General features: G+C 54.3%; 1 protein-coding gene across 4 annotated transcripts in view; it reads left to right on the plus strand.

The window, feature by feature from the left end:
• The window catches only part of SHANK3 (SH3 and multiple ankyrin repeat domains 3), a 158,855-nt gene that overhangs the window by 121,510 nt on the left and 24,581 nt on the right, over positions 1–12,764 (plus strand). For 3 of the 4 annotated variants that reach the window (XM_088054770.1, XM_088054774.1, XM_088054773.1), the window contains 3 exons: positions 111–134; positions 3,171–3,298; positions 4,305–4,407. In XM_088054770.1, the coding sequence (XP_087910896.1) occupies positions 111–134; positions 3,171–3,298; positions 4,305–4,407 (255 nt within the window). The remainder of the gene's footprint in view (positions 1–110; positions 135–3,170; positions 3,299–4,304; positions 4,408–12,764) is intronic. The other variant, XM_088054771.1, reaches the window with a different exon arrangement.

Here is a 12,764-nt window from a genome sequence, read left to right on the forward strand (position 1 = left end):
GATCCCGGTGGATAAAGTCTGGAATTCCGGGATGCCCCGGCCGGAATTTTGGGAATGGGAGCGGGAATTGTTCCGTGCCGTTGATTTTGTGTTTTGTTTCCCATTCCAAGCCTCCATGAGGAGAAGGAAAGGGGGTGAGTGAAAGCGAAATTCCCGGGATTCCGCCCCTTCCCGCCAAATTCCAGCGGGATCCAACCCGGGGTGGGGGGCGGGAATCCCGGTATCCCGAGGGTCGCTGTTCCCGGGGGAATTCAGCCGGAATTTGGGAATTCGGGATCGGCTCCGGTGTCCTGGAGCTGCTCCGGTAGGAATCGGAATGCCGGGAATTGGAATGCCGGGTATTGGAATGCCGGGAATTGGAACGGGATTCTGCTGGATCCTTTATCCCAAAATTCCCAACCCAAAATTCCCAGGGGTGATCCCAGCTCCGGGAATGTCCCGTGTGGTATCCTCGGGAATGGCGGTGTCCGGCTTTATCCCAAAAAGCCAAAGCCTCTCCTGGCAAATCCAGGGATTTATCCCAATATTCCTGACAAATCCAGGGATTTATCCCGATATTCCTGGCAAATCCAGGGATTTATCCCGATATTCCTGGCAAATCCAGGGATTTATCCCGATATTCCTGGCAAATCCAGGGATTTATCCCGATATTCCTGGCAAATCCAGGGATTTATCCCGGTGGATCCATGCCATTTATCCCGATATTCCTGGCAGATCCATGGGGATTATCCCTATATTCCCACCCTGAGGAAGTGCCGGGAATGTGGCGTGAGGGGCCACAGGAAAACCGGGAAGTTTTGGATGGAAAGGTTGGATCAGGGTGGGATTGGAGGTCCCTTCCCATCCTGGGATTCTCCGATCCGGGATTTCCTGTCCTGGTGGTTCCCATTCCCTCTTTTTCCCCACCCTGGAATGTGGGATCAGCTCTTCCAGCCGGGAAGATCCAGTGGGAATTTCCATGGGAAGCGGCTGAGGGATCTTCCCAACCTTTCCCTGGATCGGGCAGATCCAGAGGATCCCAGGGATCTGGAAAAATCTTCCCAAGGATTCCTGGGATGGATCTTCCCGGGGGGAGGAGAAGATTCCCGGGAGAGCTCCCAGAACATTCCAGGGGATCCAGGAGAGCCGGGATTTGGGAAAGGCCTGGGACAGGACACAGGGAACGGCTCCAGATTGGAAAAGGGGAATTTGGGAAGGAATTCCCGGCTGGGTTGGAATTCCCAGAGCAGCTGCGGCTGCTCCTGGATCCTGGGAATGTCCAAGGAAAGCTCGGAGCAGCCTGGGATGGTGGGATTGGAATGGGGTGGGATTGAGGGTCCCTGGATCCCATCCCAAACCATTCCGGGATTTGGGAGGCTCTGAATCCATCCCGAGGGATTTTTCTGGAAGCTGGGGCTGGAAAAGGGAAGGGAGACCCTTCCTGCAGTGCCGAGATTCCCAGGGAAACCCCTGGATCCCAAAATTCCTTCCTGGAGCGGAGCCGGGGCAGGGCTGGAGAGAGGGAATGGAGGGAATTCCCTGGGAAAGGGGAGATGGGGGTGGGATGTTGGGAATTGGGAATTCCCGGCTGGAATGGAATTCCCAGAGCAGCTGTGGCTGCCCCTGGATCCCGGGAATGTCCGAGGCCAGGCTGGAGAAATCCGGGATAACGGGAAGGAGTCTCATGGAATGGGACCAGCTTTCAGTTCCTTCCCACCCAAAGCATTCCATGATTCCACAATCCCATGGAAGCTTCAGCCGGGCTCCGGGAGAATCCCAGGAGTAATTCCCACCCGGACACGGCTGGAGCCGCGCGCTCCCTCTCCCGGGAAAGCTGCCGGGACAGGAATTTGGGATACGGATCCACCTGGATCTGAGCCCCAGATTCCCATTCCGGGAATTCCAGAGGCTCCGGAGGGATCCATGGGAATGAATCCTCCTGCCCATTCCCATATCCCTGCGATTCCCAAGGGAATGGGTCCCGGTGCTCCCGAGGGATAAATGGATGGATCCCTGAGCTGGGAATTCCCTGAGCGGCTCTCCCGATATTCCCGATGTCCGTGGGCACCGGATCCCGGCCCGGACACGGAAAGTTGGGATCGTTCAAGGAGCCGAGTCCGTTCGGGCTGGGAATATCCTGGTTTATCCCAAATAAACTCTGGATGTGCCAGAGCCTCGTGACTCCCACGGACATCTCCATGTCCTGGAATTCCCGGGATTTCCCTCCCTCCTGGCCAGACTCGGCTGATCCCAAAAACCCAAAATCTGTGAGGAACTGGGAATGTGGCGCATCCGTGGGGTGGGAACATCCAAATCCATGGAAAAGAGCTGGGAGGGGAGAGGAACGGCGGGAAGGATCCTGGGATGAGGGGTGGGGAGGGAAGGATCCCGGCTGATCCCGGCTGATCCCGGCTGATCCTGGCTGATCCCGGTTTTCCTTGGAGAGAAACGGCAGGAAGCATCCCGGGATGAGGGGTGGGGAGGGAAGGATCCTGGATGATCCTGGCTGATCCCGGCTGATCCCAGCTGATCCTGGCTGATCCCGGTTTTCCTTGGAGAGGAGCGGCGGGAAGAATCCCGGGATTAGGGGTGGGGAGGGAAGGATCCCGGCTGATCCTGGCTGATCCCGGCTGATCCCGGCTGATCCCGGCTGATCCTGGCTGATCCCGGCTGATCCCGGCTGATCCCGGTTTTCCTTGGAGAGAAACGGCAGGAAGCATCCCGGGATGAGGGGTGGGGAGGGAAGGATCCCGGCTGATCCCGGCTGATCCCGGCTGATCCCGGTTTTCCTTGGAGAGAAACGGCAGGAAGCATCCCGGGATGAGGGGTGGGGAGGGAAGGATCCCGGCTGATCCCGGCTGATCCCGGTTTTCCTTGGAGAGAAACGGCAGGAAGCATCCCGGGATGAGGGGTGGGGAGGGAAGGATCCCGGCTGATCCTGGCTGATCCTGGCTGATCCCAGCTGATCCTGGCTGATCCCGGTTTTCCTTGGAGAGGAGCGGCGGGAAGAATCCCGGGATTAGGGGTGGGGAGGGAAGGATCCCGGCTGATCCTGGCTGATCCCGGCTGATCCCGGTTTTCCTTGGAGAGGAGTGGCGGGAAGAATCCCGGGATTAGGGGTGGGGAGGGAAGGATCCTGGCTGATCCCAGCTGATCCCGGCTGATCCTGGCTGGTTTTCCTTGGATTGCAGAGAAGCTGGATGAGATCCTGGCGGCGGCGGAGCCGGCGCTGCGGGCGGAGCTGGTGGAGGCCGATTCCAGAGCGGCCACGGTGAAACAGCGCCCGACGAGCCGCAGGATCACCCCGGCCGAGATCAGTGTGAGCCTGGCGGGAATTCCCGGGAATTCCATGGGAATGGGGGTGTGGAATGGGGGAATGGGATCACAGGATCACCCCGGCCGAGATCAGTGTGAGGCTGGCGGGAATTCCCAGGAATTCCATGGGAATGGGGGAATGGGATCACAGGATCACCCCGGCCGAGATCAGTGTGAGGCTGGCGGGAATTCCCGGGAATTCCATGGGAATGGGGGTGTGGAATGGGGGAATGGGATCACAGGATCACCCCGGCCGAGATCAGTGTGAGCCTGGCTTGAATTCCCAGGAATTCTTTGGGAATGGGGGTGTGGAAGTCGGAATTCCCAGGAATGGAAGGAGAGGGCTGGGAAGGATCCGGAGGATCTCACTGAGGAGATCAATGTGGGCCAGAGGGAATCCCACCGGGAATGGCGGCCGGGAATGAGGGAGAGGGAGGGGAGGGAATGGGGAGTGGAATTCCCAGGAATGAGGAGTGGAATTCCCGGGAATGGTGATTGGGATTACCGGGAATGGAAGGAAAGGGATGGGACGGAATGTGGTGCCAAGGAGAACTGGCTCAGGAGTGGAATTCCCGGGAATGAGGAGTGGAATTCCCGGGAATGCAGAGCCTGGGAGACCCCGATCCAGAGCTCCACGGGATCCCCATCCCAGCCCGGGAATCCGCTTGGATTTCCCAGGGAAAGCTGTGGGAGAGAAGCTCTGGAGGAGCCCGGAGAGCTGGGCTGGAATTCTGCCGGAATTCTGCCGGAATTCTGCCGGAATTCTCCGAGAAGGATGAAGGGGCTCGGGATTGTGCCGGGAATGCTGCGGGTGGGAAAAAGCGCAGAGTTGGGATGGGAATTATCCCAAAATTTGGAATCCCACGGGGCGGAGCAGCGGGAAGCCGAAGGCCAGCCGGGCCCATCCCGGTGGGAAGAGCTCCCGTTTTCCCGCCGTGGGAATTCCAGGTGGGAACGTCGCGGCCTCCCGGCAGCATCCGGACTGGGAATTCCCTGTTTTTCCCTTCCAGTCCCTGTTTGAGCGGCAGGGAATGGCGCATCCCGGGGTCCTGGCGGGAACGGAGAAGCCCCACGTGTCCCTCCGGAAGGGAATTCCACGGACCAAGTCTGTCGGTGAGGAAAAACCCGGGAGAATCCCTCGGGAATGAGGAGGGAGGGTCCCCGTGGGATGCGGATTTTGGAGTATCCCACGGAATTCCGTGGAATTGCGGCTTGGAGGGATGCCTGGTCCTGGAGGATTCCAGGAGGGAATTTTGGGAGGGAATTCCAGGAATTCCCAGACCGTCTCAGCCACAGGCGTTCCCGGTGGGAATGGCACCTCTGGAACCGGGAATGCCGGAGCTGGGGCTCGGGAGGAGCGGGACGAGGTCTGGAGGAGGCACCTGGATGTGCGGGATGCTTGAGCTTATCCCAAAAATTCTACGGAGTCCCCAGTCCCAAAACTTCACTCTGTTCCCAAAGATTTCTGGTGCCACCAATCCCAAAATCCGTCCCTGGGAATTCCTTGACTCCATTCCAGAATTTTTTTGGTGCCACCAATCCCAAAATCCATCTCTGGGAATCCTTGAGCTTATCCCAAAAAATTTCTGGAGTTTCCAAACCCAAAACCATCTCTGCTGGATCCTTCACTCTGTTCCCAAAGATTTCTGGTGCCACCAATCCCAAAATCCATTCCTGGGAATCCCTGACTCCATTCCAGAATTTTTTTGGTGCCACCAAATCCCAAAATCCATCCCTGGGAATTCCTTGACCCCATTCCAGAATTTTTTTGGTGCCACCGATCCCAAACCTGGTCCTTGGTCCTAAAAACAAAAGGAAAATCGGGAATTTCAGGGATTGTGCCGGGAATTCTGCGGGGAAGACATTCCCAAGTCTCTGGAAGAGCTGGGATGAGATGGGATCCTTGGGATTGGGATGCAGAGGACGGATCCGTGTGTGGACACGGAGAAATCCCATCCCAGCGTTCCCAAACCTGCCATGATCCAAAGGGGAACCGGGATTTTTATCCCAGGATTTTTATCCTGGGATTTCTTATCCCGGGATTTTTATCCTGGGATTTTTATCCGGGTTTATCCCGTATTTCGGTCTGAGAAGTGGATCCTGCCCCGGTGCCGTTGGAATGAGGAGGATCCAGGAGATTCCCGAAGCGTTTCCGGAGTTTCTGGGTCGGAAAGTTTGGGAAGAGGCTTTGGGAAAGGAGCGGCTCAAGGGCCGGCGCAGCCGGGAAGAGCCGGGAATGGTTTGGAAAGGGATCTGGGAATGAATCCATGGAATTCTCCAAGGGCTGGAGCCGGGCTGGGAAAACTGGGAATGTTCCTCCGGAGAAGGGAAGGATCCAGGGAGAGCTTCCAGAACATTCCAGGGGCTCCAGGAGAGCCGGGATTTGGGAAAGGCCTGGAGGGACAGGACACAGGGAACGGCTCCAGATTGGAAAAGGGGAATTTGGGAAGGAATTCCCGGCTGGGTTGGAATTCCCAGAGCAGCTGGGGCTGCCCCTGGATCCCGGGAATGTCCAGGGAAATCTTGGAGCAGCCTGGGATGGTGGGAATTGTCCAGGGCTTGGAAGTGGATGGGCTTTGAGCTCCTTCCCAGCCAGAATTCCGGAAATTCTGGAATCCTTCCCACGGAATTCCGGCAGCACCTCGGGAAGGGTCCCAGCCTGGCCCAGGGGAGGCTGGGATGGGATTTTTGGGAATTTTTCCATGGAAAAGGCTCTCAGGCCTCGGCAGGGGAGGTTTAGAGGAATCCAAAGAATTCCCAGAATTCCACTCAGGTCCAGGATTTGGCCCGGCGTGGACTCAGCGGTCTTGGAATTCTTTCCCACCCTCAATAATTTGGGAATCCTGTGCTCGTACCCCCACGAGAATTCCCAGCTCATCCCGGTTATCCCTGAGAATTCCCAGCAATTCCCAACCAAACCCCCGCCCCCCCGGGGAAAAAACAAAAAAAAAAAAAAATGGGATAAAAACCAAACCTCCATCAGGAGATTCCCCCCAAAAAATCCAGGGAAAAAAAAAATCCCATTCCAGGATCCATGGAAGGGAGGGGACCCAACCCCCCAAAGCCGCAGCAGCTCCGGGATGGAACCCGTGGAATTCCAGGAAAACGGGGATGGGAAAGAGGCGGAGAGGGAGGAACGGGGCTGGAATTAGAAATCCTTGAGCTGACATTCCGCGCCCACGGCCGGGAGCTGCGCAGCGCATCCCAAAATTCCCCGCACGGGCCGGGAAGGAGACGGAAAAAGCAGGAAAAGCTGGGATGGGGTTTGGGGAATTTTGGGAATTTTGGGGTTTTTTTTTAGGGAAGAAACGCTCCCAGTTGGGATTGGAGGGTTTTGGCAGCGCTGCGGATTCCCGGGGAGGAAAAATCAGGAAGATTCCGGTTGGGGAGGGGAAAATTCCCGGGATGGAGGTGGTTAACCCTTGGCTGGCTGGGAAAGTGGGAGAAAAATCAGAGATTCCAGGAAAAATTCCCGGGAAAAGGTGGTTAACCCTTGGCTGGCTGGGAAAAAAAAAAGTGGGAGAAAAAAATCAGAAATTCCAGGAAAAAATCCCAGAAGCGTGTGGTTAACTCTTGGCTGTCTGGGAAAAAAAAAATGGGAGAAAAGATCAAAGATTCCGGGAATAATTCCCGGGATGGAGGTGGTTAACCCTTGGCTGGCTGGGAAAAAAAAAAAAGAGGGAGAAAAGATCAAAGATTCTAGGAAAAATTCCCGGGAAAAGGTGATTAACCCTTGGCTGACTGGGAAAAAAAGGGGAGAAAAGATCAAAGATTCCGGGAAAAATTCCCGGGATTGAAGTGGTTAACCCTTGGCTGGCTGGGAAAAAAATAATGGGATTAAAAATCAAAGATTCCAGGAAAAATTCCCGGGATGGAGGTGGTTAACTCTTGACTGACTGGGAAAAAAAAAGTGGGAGAAAAACATCAAAGATTCCAGGAAAAATTCCCGGGATGGAGGTGGTTAACCCTTGGCTGGCTGGGAAAAAAAAAGTGGGAGAAAAAAATCAGAAATTCCAGGAAAAAATCCCAGAAGCGTGTGGTTAACTCTTGGCTGTCTGGGAAAAAAAAAAATGGGAGAAAAGATCAAAGATTCCGGGAAAAATACCCGGGATGGAGGTGGTTAACCCTTGGCTGGCTGGGAAAAAAAAAAAGAGGGAGAAAAGATCAAAGATTCTAGGAAAAATTCCCGGGAAAAGGTGATTAACCCTTGGCTGACTGGGAAAAAAAGGGGAGAAAAGATCAAAGATTCCGGGAAAAATTCCCGGGATTGAAGTGGTTAACCCTTGGCTGGCTGGGAAAAAAATAAGTGGGAGAAAAAAATCAGAAATTCCATGAAAAATTTCCAGAAAAGTGTGGTTAACTCTTGGCTGGCTGGGAAAAAAAAAAGTGGGAGAAAAACATCAAAGATTCCGGGAAAAATTCCCGGGATGGAGGTGGTTAACCCTTGGCTGGCTGGGAAAAAAATAATGGGATTAAAAATCAAAGATTCTAGGAAAAATTCCCGGGAAAAGGTGATTAACCCTTGGCTGACTGGGAAAAAAAGGGGAGAAAAGATCAAAGATTCCGGGAAAAATTCCCGGGATGGAGGTGGTTAACCCTTGGCTGGCTGGGAAAAAAAAAGAGGGAGAAAAAAATCAGAAATTCCATGAAAAAATCCCAGAAGCGTGTGGTTAACTCTTGGCTGTCTGGGAAAAAAAAAATGGGAGAAAAGATCAAAGATTCCGGGAATAATTCCCGGGATGGAGGTGGTTAACCCTTGGCTGGCTGGGAAAAAAAGAATGGGATTAAAAATCAAAGATTCCAGGAAAAATTCCCGGGATGGATGTGGTTAACCCCCGGCTGGCTGGGAAAGAAAAAAAAGCGGGATGGGCGGAATATTTGGAGGAAAATGGGAAGGAGTGGGGGGGGAAGGGGAGGGAAGAAAATTCCTGTCAGACTTCCAAGATTTCTGCCGGCGCCATCTGCTCCCGGCAGCGGAGTTAAAAACGCTCCGGAGCCTGCGGAGCTGCCATGGCTCCCGGACAGAATTCCAGAGGGATGGGAGGGATTCGTGATCCTTTGGGAATATTGGGGGGGATGGGAAGCGTCCTGGAGTTCACATCCGGGGGTGGAATCCCGGAATGGTTTGGGTGGGATCTTGGAGATTCCCTAATTCCGGCCCATTCCAAGGGCAGGGATGCCTCCCGCTATCCCAGGGCGCTTCCAGGGGCAGCCGCAGCTTTTCTGGGAATTCCGAGCCCATCCCGGGTGCCGGAGGATGGAGATTCCCATTCCTGGACTCGGAAAATTGGAGATTCCCAGCCCTGGGTTCCAGAGGATGGAGGTTCCTATTCCTGGGCACCAAAGGGCAGGAATTCCTATCCCTGGGCTCCAGAGGCTGGAAATTCCCATTCCTGGACACCGAAGGATGGAAATTCCCATTCCTGGACACAAAAAAAATGGAAATTCCCATTCCTGGACACCAAAGGATGGGAATTCCCATTCCTGGACACAAAAAAGTGGAGATTCCCATTCCTGGACACCGAAGGATGGGAATTCTTATCCCTGAACACAACAGAAATTCCTATCCCTGGATACCAAAGAATGGAAATTCCCATTTCTGACCTCCTCAGGATGGAAATTCCAAACCCTGGACACCAAAGGATGGAAATTCCCATCCCTGGACACTGAAGGATGGAAATTCCCAACCCTGGGCTCCAGAGGATGGAATTTCCCAACCCTGGGCATGACAGGACCGAAATTCCCATCCCTGGATACCACCGGACAAAGATTCCCATCCCTGGCTTCCAGAGGCTGGAAATTCCCATCCCTGGACACAAAAAAAAAAAATGGAAATTCCCATTCCTGGACACCAAAGGATGGAAATTCCCATTCCTGGACTCAGAAAATTGGAGATTCCCAGCCCTGGACTCAGAAAATTGGAGATTCCCAGCCCTGGGCTCCAGAGGCTGGAGATTCCCATCCCTGGATACCAAAAAATGGAGATTCCCATTCCTGGACACCAAAGGATGGAAATTCCCATCCCTGAACACAACAGGACAGAAATTCCCAATCCTGGACACCAAAGGATGGGAATTCCCATTCCCAACCTCCGCAGGATTCGGATTCCCTCCCCCTTCCAGCTCCCGAATTTTCACCCTCCCGCTCCAGGTTTTTTTTTGTTTTTTGGGATTATTCCCTCATCCCAACCCCGGGGAGCAGCGCGGGGTCGTTTTCCGACCCTAAGGAATGCACAGAATGCGGTTTTCCAGGGATTTGGGCTGTTATGGCAACGCCCGGGGAGCTTTTCACGGAGCTTTGTGTTTTCCCTTGGAGATGAATTCCATGGAGCGCCAGGAATGGCTCCGGGGGTTGCCAGGCTACGCCAGGAGCGTCATTCCCATTCCCAGGGAAGTCATTCCGGATGTTGGGAGTCGATCCTTACCGGTCCTTCCCGGTGGCTCCGTTTGGATTCCGGCTCTTTATTCCCGAGCTCCGGGATTTGATCCCGGTTTGATGCCCCGGTGTTCCGGGAGTCTCCCGCGGCTCCGGGTGAGGTTTGAGGGGAGCGGAGAGCCGGAATTCCACGGAAAACAGCAAAGGGATGGTTTGGTGATTTGGGGTGGAAAATTCCTGGGAATGGGAGGACATTTGGGACTTTTCCCAGAGGATATTCCCACTTCTCCCATCCCTCCCGAGAGCCCAGAGCAGCTCCCAAAATTCCGGATTTTTCCAGGAAGTGGGAGGTTTGGATTCCCTGGGCTTTTCTGGGACACAGGGAACAGGGATTGAGATCCAGGGGTGAATCCTGGAATCCTGGAATGGTTTGGGGACCTTCATCCCATCCCATTCCCACCTCTTCCATGGGCACATTCCTCCGTCCCAGATTTCTCCAGCCTGGCCTCGGGCACTTCCCGGGATCCAGCCACGACTTCTCCGGGAATTCTGTCCCAAAGCCAGATCTTCTGGATCTGCTCCTTTTCAGGGATCTTTGAGGATCCTTTCGGGACCTTTTTGGAGAACAAATTCCCTTGGGAATTCCAGGAGCATCTCCAGGCTCCAGCTGCTGCCGGGATGGAGCCCAATCCCAAAATTCCACATGGATCCAGCCCCCAGCATTCCATGGAAAATAAAGCTCGGCTCTGGAGCTTCCGTGCTGGGAATAAGCAGATCCCGCTTTTCCAGGCTGGGAAGCGGCTGGAAAACCGAGGGATGATTCCTTGGGAATGATCCCACGGATGAGGCTCAGCTGCTGCCTCTGGGAGCTGCTCCAGGCCTGGAATGCTGGGTGGGAATGGACACGGAATTCCTGGGATGTGGTTTCCCGTAGCGTCCCTTCCACCTGGCAGTTCCTGGGATTTGGTTTTCCATAGCATTCCCTGCCCTTGGCAATTCCTGGGATGTGGTTTTTCCACAGTTTTCCCTGCATTTGGCAATTCCTGGGATGTGGTTTTTCCACAGTTTTCCCTGCATTTGGCAATTCCTGGGATGTGGTTTTTCCATGGTGTCCCCTCCTCATTTAGGGAAAAATGGAGGAGAAAATCCTCCAAAAAAATCCAAGGATGGGATCCAAGGACTGGATCCAAGGACTGGATCCATGGACTGGATCCAAGGACTGGATCCAAGAACTGGATCCAAGGACAGGATCCATGGACTGGATCCAAGAACTGGATCCAAGGACTGGATCCATGAATGGGATCCAAGGACTGGATCCAGGGACAGGATCCAAGGACGGGATCCAAGAACAGGATCCAAGGATGGGATCCAAGGACAGGATCCAAGGATGGGATCCATGGACAGGATCCAAGGATGGGATCCAAGGACAGGATCCAAGGATGAGATTCATGGACTGGATATCCCAATGTCACCCCTGACCCGGCAGCCACGCCCAGAGAATTCCAGAGGGAAGATCCCACTTTCCCACTGGATTTCCTGCCCCAGCTCATCCCGACACCGCATTCCCAGGATGAGCTTTCCCATTCCGTGTCCTGGGACATTCCAGGCCCAGGAACGGAGCTCGGACCTTCCCAAATATCCCAGTGTCGCCTCCCGGCCATTCCCAGAAATCTCCAGAAAGGCAGGAACGGGGTGTGGGGGGGGTTTTTTTTGGGATCTTCCTGCTGCTCCCGGAATATTCCACAGCTCCATCTAGCGCAGGATCCCAAATTCCCAAGGGAAAAAAAAGGGCAAGGATGGGATCATCCACCCAAATTCCCCCTGCTGGCCTCGGCTCCCGGGATTTCAAAAAAAAAAAAAAAAAAAAACTTGGAAAAGGCCCATTTTTCCAGGGCTTTGTCCAGGCTCCCTTTGAACCTATTCCATGCTGCCAGTTCTTTATTCCCACGGCACATCCCAGATTCCCAAAAATAGCCCAGTTTCCAGCACGACCAACAGCATGGGATGGAATTTCAGTGCCAAATTCCTCCCTTTTGTCCCCATTGGATTCCGCCTCGGGTGGAATCGCTGACGGATTCCGGGCGGAGCTGCCGGAGCCTCTCGGTGCCGCTGGAAGAGCATTTTCCCTAAAGGGGAAAAAAAATCTCCGGAGGCCAAAAATAAAATTAAAATAAAATTAAAAAAAAAAAAAAATCCCAAATCCTCTCCGGAGAGATTTGAAAGCTTGGGAAGAGCGGAGCGGGGATTGGGAAGGAGGATTTTTCCCAAAGGAGGGGTGAGCACATCGGATCCGGGCTCGGGAATGAGCTGGGAACGGAGGGAGGGAATCGCGGCGTGGTCGGATTTTAGGATGGTGGAACATCTCGGGTTGGGAAGGCCCTGAGTTCATCCCAATCCACCCCGGATTTTTCCTGCTTTTCCATGCTAATCCTCGCCTCGGAGAATTCCCTGAAAAAGCAGGAATTCCTGCTAGACCTCGCCGGGCTCAGTCTGGCGCTCGGGAACAGATGTCAGCCCTCGGGAAAAGCGGGAAGTGTGACGAGAGCCGCGCCCGTGCCGGTGGCACTCGGATGTCTGGCACGTTGGCGGTGGCGGCGCTTCCGTCACCGGGAAGGGGCGGAGACAATTCCCACGGGAGCTGATCCCATGGGAATGTGGCTGGCGTGGAATCGTGGAATGGTTGGGATTTGGGGTGGCCTCAAAGCTCATCCCATTCCCAGCTTTTCCACGGGAAAGCTTTCGCTATCCCGGGGCGCTCCAGCCTGGCCTCGGACGCTTCCAGGGATCCAAGGGCAGCTTTTCTGGGAATTCTGGCTGGTTCTTCCAGTCTTGGAAGTTGCTCCAAGCCTTTTCCAAGAGAGGCTTGGAAAGAGGAAAAAAATCTCGGGAATGAAGTGGGGTGGGAGGAACAACCCCAGCCGCTTCCCAGTTTTTCCCACTCCAGGAATTCTCTGGGAATGTCCTCTTCACCGCTCTCCTTGTTTTCCAGGTGGAGACGAGAAGCTCATCCCTGATTCCATCGTTTTCCTTGTTTTCCCAGTGGAAGACGGGAAACTTTTCCCTGTTTCCATCGTTTTCCTTGTTTTCCTTGGGAA

Source organism: Pseudopodoces humilis, chromosome 5 (genome assembly GCF_049639895.1).
Source record: "Pseudopodoces humilis isolate 2021_Gansu_Grassland_sample_001 chromosome 5, ASM4963989v1, whole genome shotgun sequence".
NCBI classification, from domain to species: domain Eukaryota; kingdom Metazoa; phylum Chordata; class Aves; order Passeriformes; family Paridae; genus Pseudopodoces; species Pseudopodoces humilis.